At 35.5% G+C, this 13,009-nt stretch overlaps 1 protein-coding gene across 3 annotated transcripts in view; it reads left to right on the top strand.

Moving 5' to 3' along the window:
- Window positions 1-12,758, top strand: part of Cert1 (ceramide transporter 1) — a 109,990-nt gene extending 97,232 nt beyond the window's left edge. For 2 of the 3 annotated variants that reach the window (XM_038323069.1, XM_038323068.1), the window contains 6 exons: window positions 1,399-1,531; window positions 2,634-2,704; window positions 5,690-5,818; window positions 6,557-6,686; window positions 7,562-7,698; window positions 9,724-12,758. In XM_038323069.1, the coding sequence (XP_038178997.1) occupies window positions 1,399-1,531; window positions 2,634-2,704; window positions 5,690-5,818; window positions 6,557-6,686; window positions 7,562-7,689 (591 nt within the window). In that variant the 3' untranslated portion in view covers window positions 7,690-7,698; window positions 9,724-12,758. The remainder of the gene's footprint in view (window positions 1-1,398; window positions 1,532-2,633; window positions 2,705-5,689; window positions 5,819-6,556; window positions 6,687-7,561; window positions 7,699-9,723) is intronic. The other variant, XM_038323070.1, reaches the window with a different exon arrangement.
- The last annotated feature ends 251 nt before the right edge of the window (window positions 12,759-13,009 follow it).

Below are 13,009 nucleotides of genomic sequence, written 5' to 3'. Positions count from 1 at the left end.
AGATGCAGACTGAAGAAATAAAAAGAAACCATGAGAGTTTAGTGACCTAAGTGAAGTTCTTCTACCTCTAATGAGGAGTAAACAAAAGACATTCCTCTAACCCACAGCATTAGAGAGAGCGAAATTGGGGTTAAATTATGAGAATCATAAAGTACGCTATCAGTGAGAAAGTTAATTTTCTGTAGCAATAGGTTTTCCAGTTTATGTAGCATATTATTTTAGAGTGGTTAAACAGATACGAAAAAAGTAAACAAGAGACCTGAAAGACCACTCAGGAGCATCAAGCACAATATGATCAAGACATTCAGTAGAATATATAAGCAATGGTAGAAAAGACAGGCTGATTTGTTTTAGAGGATCAGGAATATGTTTAATAGTTTTGTAAGCTTTGAATGTAGAAATTTTTAAAGTCCAATTTCCAGTTTGAGTAATGATGAAATTTCAGGTCCTGATAATGTACATAAATAAACATGTCAAGAAGAGGTGGCACAAAACAGACTGTCAGGTGTGAGCACTCCATAACATGGCAGCTTGTTCTCACCACATTTCTTTATTTCTGGGAAGAACTTATCAGAGATTTCTCTAAAGTAGCAAACTGTAATTGTTAAATAATGGATCATACTTATCACTTAGCATACACAGCCTCGGTGTTTTAAAACCATGAAGCTGTGTTTTTATCCATTTTGCCATTTCTGCTTCTGGTGATTTGTTCAACAAATTGAACACCTAGTCTGTTTCTGATACTGTTCCAGAGGCTGGGGTTGTAGCATTGAACAAATCAGTGTAGGTTGAGTCAGTATGCTTGATTGTTGGCTATGTCAAATAGCCTTTGAGAATGTTTGATTCATAATGCTAATTTATGTTATTTTTTTAATCTGTAGCAATTAGTCACCCATCATATATATGAATTTTTCATGGTTGAAATTTACATTAGAACTGGGCATAGTGGCATACATCTTTAACTCCAGCACTGAGGAGGCTGAGACAGGCAGATCTCTCTGAGTTCTAGGCCAGTCTAGTCTACATATTGAGTTCCAGGACAGCCAGGGCTACATAGTGAGACTCTGTCTCAAAAAAAAAAAAAAAAAAAAAAAAAAAAAAAAACAAGAGCAGTAACAAAAAAGAGAGTGACGAATTACCTTGGATTTATCACTTTGAAATGTCTTTATCATATAAATTTAGCTTCTTGTAGGAGAATATGTTCTATAAATAAATTTTCAAGAGTCTAACTTTTAAAAAAAATTTATCTTGGCAAAACATTCTTTTTATTAAAGGGACAGTGCAGGATGTGTGCATTGTATGAGAGCAGCAGGGTACCTGATCTAGAATGCCCAAAAGCCAAGGGTTTGAGCTTTGTGGTTTGTTTTTTTTTTTTTTTTCCAAATATTTTTTCCTTAGGTATACAGAAGAGAAGTCGAAGAAAATGGGATTGTTCTGGATCCTTTGAAAGCTACCCATGCAGTTAAAGGTGTTACAGGACATGAGGTCTGCAATTACTTTTGGAATGTTGATGTTCGCAATGACTGGGAAAGTAAGCTATCATTATTAATATATTATACCAAATAACTATTTTCATTTTCAACTTAATGTCAAATAAAACCTGATTGTATCTGATAGTTTATCAACTCAATGTAAAGAATATTAAGAGAATTGTATACAGGATTAATTATACCTTAATTTCATTTGCAAGTGGTGGTAGTGGGATTAAACCCAGGCCCTCACATATGCCCAGCTCATATACCACTGAGTTACCTCCACAGACCCATATCTTACTTTAAAGATGGGGTCTCACTATATAGCCAGGCTAGCCTTGGATCATTAGCACCTTTGTTTGCCTTTCAAATTGTATGATTACAGGAATGTACAACTATGCCTGAAAATACTTTTAAGTAGATCATTTCACTGTTTAGAACACGTAAGATTATATCACTGGGTCCAGTGCCCTAAAAGTATCTTGTGATAAGTAGGTAATTCCATACAAATAAAGTGAAATTCATGTGCATGAAATGGATTTGTCAAAAGTGACAGGACAAGTTAGTAGAAAAGTCAGGATTGTTGTGGGAGATTTCTCATCCATCTACACTTTTCTAAATTGTCCTGTTTCTGTGACAAATCACCAGACAAACATACTCTAATCAGCCTAGAATTATTTTCATGCATGTGTTCTTAGACTCACAATTCATAAATATAGTTATTTCTGAACATCATAAGGTATTTATCACTGGCATTTTGGCATTTGTTCCTCAGAAATATAACTACCTATGCCAAACTAGAGCACACTAACCTAGTAAGTGAGGTGAAATAGAGGAGTCCAGCGTTAGGGATGTTTCAGCTGCCATACATAGTACAGTAGTGATTAGAACTGCTTGTCGTGCTATGGAAGATACTGTACTACAGAAAACTTCCTGGTAATCAGGCCTCACAGCTACCTTCTGGAGAACAAAAGTAAACTCACAGCTCTAATTTCAAGTACTAGCTGTCTTCCATTTTGATTTAGCTGAGGTAATTCAAGATCCTATTTGTTTTATACCATAATGTTCTTTATAATTCACTCCTCTTGAGTGAATTGATTGAATTCTAGAAAATGAAATACATCTCTTTTTCAGCTGCTAATATGCTTTTTTTCATTTCAGCTACTATAGAAAACTTCCATGTGGTGGAAACATTAGCTGATAATGCAATCATCATTTATCAAACACATAAGGTAATGATCTTGTCATTGTCCCCAAAGATGCCAGTAATTCAGATTCAAACATACAGATTTGCTACAGTACAATTTAGCAGAAGTTTGAATTTAAATCCCACAAAAAAACCCAAAGAAGTTTGTTTGTTTGTGGTAGGGTCTTTCCATGTAGCCCTGGCTATCCAACTGTGTAGACCAGGCTGGCCTCGAACTCACAGAACTCTGCCTATCTCTGCCTCCCAAGTGATGGGATTAGAGCCATGTGTCAGTAAGTCCAGCTTGAGACCCAAAGACTTTATTACAACCTCAGGAAGGGTCTGTATTTGAAAATGTTCTCATTACATTTAGAACAGAAATATATGGAGTTAAGAATCTGAGGGATAGTCTAGATGCAGCCCTGGATAAAAATCCATAGTTAGTTTCTCTCTATGTAGATTCGAAATCCAGAAAAGAACCTTCTGGGCTTCATTTAGATACTTTTTTAGTTTCTCACCCTGTAAATGATAGTATATCAAATACATACAAGTGATAATTCCCTATGACAATAATGAAGGTTAGGGAATATGGCATTAACTATATAATGATGAAAATTATCTACCTAGATTATCTGGAGACAAGAAAAAGCTGAGAGATTGTTATACCATTAAAGCACATGGAAACATTATTAAATTGGTTCCCTTTATTTTGGTTCTACCACTGCTTTTCTATATATCTAAAGTTGCTGAATTTTCTTGCCTTTTTTGTTTGTTTGTTCATTTGTTATGCGGTTTCCCTTTGGGGAAATGCCAAATAATTTTTTTATTCTCTCTCTCTCTCTCTCTCTCTCTCTCTCTCTCTCTCTCTCTCTCTCTCTCTCTCTCTCTCTGTGTGTGTGTGTGTGTGTGTGTGTTATGTATGTATACATGCCACAGCATATGTGTGAAGGTTAGAGGACAACCCACAACCCACTAGTGTTGATACTCTCTGAGGCATCCCACTGGCCCCAAAATACTTTTATGCAAAGTAAAAGAGGAAATTATAAAGAAATCCACTAAAAGCAATACTGTTTATGTAAAATTATATAATAATTCAGTGAGTACTTAATTTTCCTAATCAATAGGAGTTTCTGTCTTGTAAAAATATTTCTTGAGTTGCATATGAAAATTTAATGTGAATTTCCTGAACCCAGTGTCCTTATGTGAGATGTCTTTTATCTATTGTGAGCTTGCTTCATTTCACCTGCTCCACCAGTGTGTAGCAGTAGGTGTTCTGTATCTAATATGAAATAGAGAGTTTGTAAACAAAGTATCAGATGACTGTCCTGTGATATGTAATGAAGATAAATGGCCAGTAACTTAGGGCAGAAGAAATTTACTGCTAGAAAATAATTGATCTTGGGAAGCAATGTGCTGAAAGTATTTCACCTGGTGAATACTAAATGGAAAGTATGATAGGTTATATTTAGACTGAAAACTAAAAGGAAAGTTCTTTAAATGCCACATTGTGTAACAAAAATTAAGATACACTCTTTTTGTTTTTGTTCACTTGGTTTTGGTTTGGTTTTTTGGGGGTGGAGAGAGCTACAGGGGTGAGAGGGGATATGAAGGGACTGGGAGATGTATGGAATTAGGGTGCAAAGTATGAAACTCCCAAAGATTCAATAAAGAATTATGTTAAATAAAAAAATTAAGATGCAATTATTGTCTTCCTAAAATAAGGTTTTAGAATTGTCTTTTCGGCAAAGTCAGATAATAGTCTACAACTTTTTTTTTCATTAAATTTAACTTCTTTGATGAAATATAAAAGAAGACTACCCGTCTCATGACATTGGAATCATTTTTGTTGTTGTCCTTGTAGCTTTATATCTTTACTTTCTTTTTGTTTGTCTTTGTTTTTGAGACGGAGCGTCATGTTGCTCAGGCAGTCCTTAAAGTCAAGCAGTCTTTTTGCCTCAGTTTCTTGAGTGACTGAAGCTATGGGTGTGGTGCTGTGCCCAGCTGATTCACTAATGCTGCTTTATGTTTGTTGCTGTTCCTTGTTTTTTATGAGCTAGGGTCTCATGTATCTCATACTGGCCTTAAACTCGCTGTGTAGTTCAAATGTCTTATCCTCTCAAGTGCAAACATGAAAAAGCACATGGTTTATTCTGTGCTGGGGATTGAATCCTGGGACTCATTGTATTATGGGCAAGCATTTACCAGCTGAGCTAGCTGCATTCACAACCCTTATTACCTGATTCTAATGAAGTGTCGAGCAAATATAAAGACAACAGTAAATCTTTATATGTTGCTCTGTCTGTATTTGCCAAACTTAATGAAATTTTAGGTCTTTAAAAAAAATAAAGTTTTACTTTGCAAATGTATTGAAATTGAGTTGTTGGCCATTTATTGCATTCATAGCTAAGAATGCACATTATTATATAATAAGGGCAGAGTTCAATTGTGAATACCAAATATTCAGCATAAAAAGTAACTTGAACAGGATAGAAGTTTGTTTTTTCTATCATCTACATAGTTCCAGTTAATAAGCTGTATGTTATTTCCATAACAAGTAGTTTTTCTTATACTTTAAAATAGAAATATTTGATATAAATCATTGAAAATTAATTCAGAAGTGTTATGAAGATGTTTTTTAATTTTACTTTTTAATTCTTTGATTCTCTAAGTAGAACATTGACAGAAACTATGGAGAGTGGATTGTCCCATTGTTGCTTCATAGATACAAAGTTTCTGTCTGTGGTGATAATTTCAGGTATATTACAGTTCCATATATTGTGGCTGTAACTAATTACATTTGATGTGCTAAATTGTACACTAAAAGTAGAGTGGTGAATTTACAGTGATTTTAAAAGGAAAAAGAATACTTTGAAAACTCTGGAAAGCTGGCAACTGTTAATATGCATCTTTGTCAGGATTCTGATGCTTCCCACTTAAAAATTTGATAAATTCCAACTTCATAGTACTTAAAGTTCTGCATGACACCTGAATAAAAGTAATTCAGATTGTCACATCTTTCATTCTTCCACAGAGAGTGTGGCCTGCGTCTCAGAGAGACGTGCTGTATCTTTCTGCTATTCGAAAGATCCCAGCCTTCACTGAAAATGACCCTGAGACTTGGATAGTTTGTAATTTTTCTGTGGATCATGACAGCGCTCCTGTGAGTACAGTAATAGAAATGAATATAATTCTAGAAAATAAAGCCAAATACATAAAGCAGCCAAATTTAAACACATTTCCCTCCCACCCACATATAGATACTTGATGTGATTTAGATTTTTTTTTTTTTTTGTTAGATCATTTGGAAAGCCCTTTTGTTTTCTGAAGATACGTGCCAAGGCTTTCAACACCCCCACTAGAGCTGTTTAGCTTTCCTTCTGAGTTTTGTTAGGTAGCTACTCAGGTAATCCCAGTAGCTTACTTTTAAACTTATCTCTTAAGCCATTACTAACTACTGGAAACCTGTTGTTTCTCCCTTGATACAATACCAGTTAGTACTTTGGAAGAGGGAAAAACTTGGTGTCCATCAGTTTGACATATATTAATTGGTTATTATAAGATTTCAAAATGGATTCTAGAAAGATGACTCAGCAGTTAAGAACACTGGGTGCTCTTTCAAAGGACCCAGGTTCAACTCAGTACTGACATGGTGGCTCACAACCATCTGTAATTTGTATCAGGGGACCTGACATCCTCTTGTGTTCTCTGGGCACTGTACATACTATGTGCTCAGGTAACACCCCTGTCCATATAAAATAAAAGTAAGCATCAGTTACTTTAAGGAAGTTTTACTGGAAACTTCATAACAGTTTAAACTAATGCAGTAATAGGGGAACAAAGATTATAAAATAATGAATATTCTACAAACTGATGCTAGTTTGTGTGTCTGTTTTGACAGCTGAACAATCGATGTGTCCGTGCCAAAATCAATGTTGCTATGATTTGTCAAACCTTAGTAAGCCCACCAGAGGGAAACCAGGAGATAAGCAGAGACAACATTCTGTGCAAGATTACATATGTAGCTAATGGTATGTATTGTTTGTTCTAATTGATAACGTGCAGGTTCTTGACCCATCATTTACATAAATATATCCAGTTTCCTGGTCTTTAAGCTTTGGTTAAGTTAATATATAGAATTGTGTGGAAAACCCTGAAAGTCCACATGCCTGAATTTCTACCTTAGAAATAGTATATGAGAATTTTTGTGGTTGTTGTTGTTTTGAGACAGGGTTTCTCTGGCTTTGGAACCTGTCCTGGCACTAGCTCTTGTAGACCAGGCTAGCCTCGAACTTACAGAGATCCACCTACCTCTGCCTTTCGAGTGCTGGGATTAAAGGTGTTGCCACCACCACCCAGCAGAAATAGCATATGAGAATTTTTAAAGTTATGACTGGGTGCATAAATTTTAAAATTTTGTGTATAGGTCACTATTTCATATGTCTTTGGTTTTAAGAGCCATTTTATATATAGTTGCCTGGTAGAATGTATTTATAATTAAAAATAGAAACAAAAGTGGAAAAATTACTTAATTAGACTTTTAGTTTTCTAAATCTTCTCTGCCAGTCTTTAATAGCTGCTAGGGTCATTACTTCATTTTGACTCACTGTTGTGCAAGCCTTTCTGTCACTTGTGTGTTTAAAGAAACATTTGTTACTATTTAGTTAAACTTTAAATGTTGCTGTGTTAGTGTTTCCATGGTGTTTAGGAAGAATCAAGGCCATTTTAGAAAGATATATATCCTTTCTTACTACCTGATGAGGGGCATAGGGTAATGAATAGTTTCAGGTCCAGAAATGTTAGCTGTTTCAACATGGGGAATGCTTGACAGTGAAGGAATACGTAGGTGCTTCACATGGAGATGGAGAACTGTGTCTTAATAGTTTTAACTTCCCTTTATTTCCAGTGAACCCAGGAGGATGGGCGCCAGCCTCGGTGTTAAGAGCAGTGGCAAAACGAGAATATCCTAAATTTCTAAAACGTTTTACTTCTTATGTCCAAGAAAAAACTACAGGAAAACCAATTTTGTTTTAGTATGAACAGGTACGGAGGATCTATTAGCCTTGCTGACTAGCAGGTTGCAAATTTACTCTGCAGATAGTAAATTCAATTAGTTATTAGAAGGATGTGTTTTATGTTCCCAAATAAAGGGTTGTAGTCTTTAACACTAATTTTTCTACTACTATTAAAGAAATGTTGACATTACAGAATTACATTATAGAATGCAAGAAGTACCAACTCCCTGTGTTACTCTTTCCCAGAAACTAGTTGCTTTTCGCATCTGTTCTTCTAGATTTATACATATCTATACTAAAGGTCAAGTGTGTGTGTGTGTGTGTGTGTGTGTGTGTGTGTCTACTAATAGGGCTGTTTCTCAGTCAAGTACACAGTGCAGATGCCAGAAGTCAGTGTTAGAAATCCTACTGTGTCACTTTCTACTTTATTTATTTATTTATTTATTTATTTATTTATTTTAAGACAAGGGTTCCACTATGCAGCCCTGGCTATCCTGGAGCTCACTATCTAGATGAGACTAGCCTCAAACTCAGAGATCCGTCTGCCTTTGCTGTAACAAGTCTTTCTCTGTTGACCTGACAGCCAGCTCCCAAATAGTGACCCGGAGACTTACTAATTATGAAAGCTCGGCCTATAACTTAGACTTGTTCTGACTAGCTCTTTTATCTTAAATTAACCCATACTTTTTAATCTATAGTCTAACTATGACATGGCTTTTTACTTTTCTTTCATTTTGTACCTCAGACTTGTTCTGCATCTCTGGCATCTCCTCTGTGTGCCTAGATTCCTCCCCAGTTCTTCTCTTTGCCCAGAAGTCCTGCCTATTCTCCCTGTTTAGCTATTGGCTGTTTAACTTTTTATTAAACCAATCACAGTGGCACATCTTTACACAGTATAATCAAGTATCTGTCAACACTGCCTTCTGAGTGAGAGCTGGAACTAAAGGAATATACCACTACACCGGACAGTTTCACATTTTTTTTTTTTTGAAGCACAGTGCCTTTGAACCTAGAGCTTGCTGGCTCCTGTCAGCACTCCCAGCATTGGGACTGCAGGTACCTGCAGCAGTCCATGTTTTCAATTGGGTACCACTGGTCCAGACTTAGGTTCTTATGAGTACCCTACTGACTGGGCCTTTTTCCCCACCCACAAAAAGAATAATTTTTAAGCATTTAAAATAAACATGCTAGGACATTCATAACATTTGCCTCTAGAGTGCTGGGTTCATAGCAGTGTTTCTTTGACTTGACTATACATGTGGAGAAAAAGTGAAAACCTTTTTTAAATCTCTGATATAGGAAGTAATGTCGTTTGTACACACACACACACACACACACACACACACACACAGGAATATCACTGAGAAGATGTAGTGTCCTACATTTGGCCCTGGCTTTCTTAAATCCAATTTGAGCATGTTTGTCTTTTTTTTCCCCCAAAATCCAAAGTCAAGCCCTAACATATATATATTAAACATCCTTTTTACCTTACATAGCTTTATTTTCACAATGATTATGGGAGATATTTTAGTGGGTCCTAGCATTGAATGCTTAGAAAAACTAACAGTTTCAGTTCTGGTAGTATGGGAATTATTGGGTTGTTCTTTCAAGAGTTGATATCAACCAAAACTGGCCCAGGGGTTTGAGCATGTTTATTTCTTGAATAAGACAGACACCACTCCATACACACATAACTTAAATAGAATTATCAAGTCCTTGAAAATAGCATTGCATTGTAATTTCTGCCTAAGGCTGAGAGAAAGACAACGCTAGTTCATAGGCTAATACTCCAGAAACCTGATACATCACCTCTTTACTTACAGCATGTTGCTCGCCATATGTTTTCCCTGTAACACTCAAAAGATCCCATGTTGCTTTCAAATATACGAGGTCAATCATTTTACATTCACAAGGATGAAAATCCTTTAAAGCTAAATGATTGTAGAGATTCTTTGTACGCTGTGAACATGGAGTGTGGGAGGCATTTATTTTGGTGGTCTTCTTGCTTTCCTAATCTGTTGCACAGGATTTATGTGTCATTTTTCCCCTGCAGTGACTGAAGCAAGGCTGTGTGACATTCCATGTTGGAGAAAGATAGAAAAAAAAATGAGTGCTCTAAGTTGGAACGCAGGATCTACAGCCTTGTCTGTGGCCTAAGAAGAAACATTGCAATAGTAAAGCTGGGTATCTAACACTAGCCATCTCCTGCTAGATCTCCTCGCTGAGTGTGTAACTATAAATACATGTAAAATCACATGTATATGGCTATATTTTTATTTGCTTGCTCCTAGGAGAGAAAAAAAAAACTTTGAATTACAACTAGGAATTAATTGATGCTTTAATTTTTGGGAACTTTTTCAGAATTTTTTATTTACCACAGTCCAGCCTAAGATCCTCAGTTGTATCAGGTTTTGTGCACAAAAGAAAAGCACAGAAGTTGAATGCACCTGAGGCATGTGCTCTCTGTGCACCAAATATTCAGATGGGCTTCTACAGGCCTGCAGTCTGTGTCTGTGTCCAGAGTTTTTGAGTTTTTGCTTTGTATAATCATAGAATCTATTGCTGCTGATTTCTATAAGGATTCATGTTGTGTGTCTCTTCATAACTGAGGACTGTTGATAACCTGTGATTTTGCCTTTTCTATAGTCTTACTCCCATGAAGAACGTTAGTTCTGATGGAGAAAGAATGAAAAGCTTTATTTTCTCCCCCAGATATCTTTATATTTTTATTATATATTTTAGTTGTGTACTCTATGCTACCAACTGTTTTCAGTTTGTTATGGATACAATTTGGTAATTCCTAAATTGGTTCTGCCTGCCTCCAGTCAGAAACATCTGTACATCTCTTGTGGGTATAAGTACTTTATAATACAATGGTCAGGATAAAATGAGTTGATATTTTTCCTGAAATTTGTAAGAGAATATATGGTATTACTTGTTAAACCAAATCAGACTGTTTGAATTTGACATTTGATTTAATATTTCTAGTATTCTGTAACAAATATGTTAGTTTTTCTAGCTTGGATCACTTTAAATGATATATCACAAGGTATACATAGAAAATCTAAGCAATGCTCCCATTTGCCTCTTGATTATAAATTTCAGCAGAACAATACAATTAATTCCACACTATTCAAACTGAAATGCTTTCTTTAGTTGCTATAAGAAGCTAACATGTAAAATACCTGACTTAGTTGTAGTCCTGTGAAAAACTTTGAATCATGGAGTTGAGGCAAGGAATGGTACTCATGAAGTTGAGATGACTGCCCACTTCAAACTCTTCATTGCGTTTACAAGCAGATGTATTTATGTATATCAGAGGCAATTTGTAGATGCTTTGCGTGTTCCTCTCCTTAGAATCACAAAAATCAGACCCTTTTTGTAAAGCAGAAAGTCATGTCATGTAAAACATGACCTGTATATATTCCATACATGGAAATGGAATCTAAATGATAAATGCAAGGTGTGATAATTTAATGATGGGATTAGTCTGATCAATTAATATGCACAATCCTGGAAGTGAATTACTTGCATCAGATAGAATGATATTTATTACTCTGTACAGAGAGAAAAGTACATATTAAACATAGAGCTTACATTACATGCACGCAGTTTCATGTCCCATAAATCTTTTATATTTTTAATTTTCCTTTCTCTAAATGATGTGCATGGAATATGCCTTATTACAGAAATGCTATTCATAATTTGATTCTGTGGAAAAGTGCCTATATGGTGGTAATGCTAGGAAGGCAAGTGAGATAGATTATCATACCAGTTTACATCACCAGTTAACATTTTATATTGTGATGTTTAAAAAAAGAAAAGTTTATACCTCAAATGTGTATTTTATTTTACAATCAGCTGTGGGGTTGGGATGGGAGAACCGGGAGGGTTGGGAGGGAAAGTTTATTTGCCGTAGGTGGGAATCTTAAAAAAAAAGAAAAAAGAAAAAAAAACTCTCTACACCCACTATAAATGTTCCTCTGTTTGCATTTCTGATAACTATGACAAACCAGACAGTAACTCTTTCATAACTAAATTGGATAGCTTTATTTTACAAAGATATGCAAAGTTTCTGAAGCAGTGTCTGAATCTAATCATCACCTGTTGCATTTGCACTAAACGTGGTGATATACTTTTACAATTATTCTGTAAATAAAATGTTACATTAAACATGTTTGTATTTTAAAAAAAGATAAGAAATGATACATTTTACCTTTCAGTAATTGCACTCTTACTTTATTGGAGTTAATCCTGCCCAATCAGATTTAGAAATGAGTTCAGAAATACTGAAAGTATTCACAAAGTCAAAGTTAGGAGGAGCACTGGCCATTTACAATATTTAGACCCTCAAGAATTACTTTCATTTAGCTAATTCCTACATACTGAATATTTATGATGTCTCTTCATACATGGGTATTTCTCTTTACCTAAGCCCCTATTCCATGCCCCCCCAAACAAGCCCCTATGCTCAATTCTCCTGGATTCCTTTTTGCTTTGTTAGACACCTGAGAAATATTGGTGATGTGGGGATTTGTCCCTGCGTGTGAGTAAACAGGATGAGAGCACTGTTCCCCTTGGAGTTGAAGACTGTTTGAGGTAGAAAACTTGATTTGGTGTTGCTGCAGGAGGAACAGTGGAGGAAAGAAGGGGGTAACTAAGGTGTGAGGAAGAAATAAGAACAAGAAGCATGGCTTTCTCATCCGTTTGTTTTCATGACTAATTTATACACCTATTCGATATCAGTGTCAGTTGCTACTGAGAATTTTAACTGGGCTGAACTGGTTCGCTTGTGAAATTGTGCTGGTTATCTTTAAGCTTAACAGTTGTTTGTCTGATGAGACACTTTACCAGTGTTTAGTCCAGGCTGTACAGATGATGTGTTTGGATTGTTGCCATTGTTCATCTACAGACTCAGAACATAATCATTTTAAAGTACCTTGGGAGTGTGTAGAGTGTAACCATAATAGCTTTATGATTCTGATGATGTTTTTTTTTAAAAAAAGAATATGGATCTTCCATGTTACAATCACAAAATTAAAACCAGTATTTAAAAGTGGAGAAGTATTAAAATATTATGGACAAATATGCTTGCTTGCTTGATTTGTTTTCCTTAACCCCAAGGTACTGTCTTAGACAATTTTCTGGGTAGTTATGAAAGTTTTCTTGAATTACTCCAATTCGGTAGTTCTATTTGTAATCCCATTAGGGATCAGGAAAACTTTGAGGGAAAAATCTAATTTTTGTTAACAAATCAGAACAGGCATGTACTAAAGGTAAGTATTCTGCCAGTCTTTTGTCATATGTATTATGTATATTATGTAATGGGTTGTAATTTA

This window comes from Arvicola amphibius, chromosome 3 (genome assembly GCF_903992535.2).
Source record: "Arvicola amphibius chromosome 3, mArvAmp1.2, whole genome shotgun sequence".
Classification (NCBI taxonomy): Eukaryota; Metazoa; Chordata; class Mammalia; order Rodentia; family Cricetidae; genus Arvicola; species Arvicola amphibius.
This window is presented reverse-complemented; position numbering and strand designations above follow the sequence as displayed.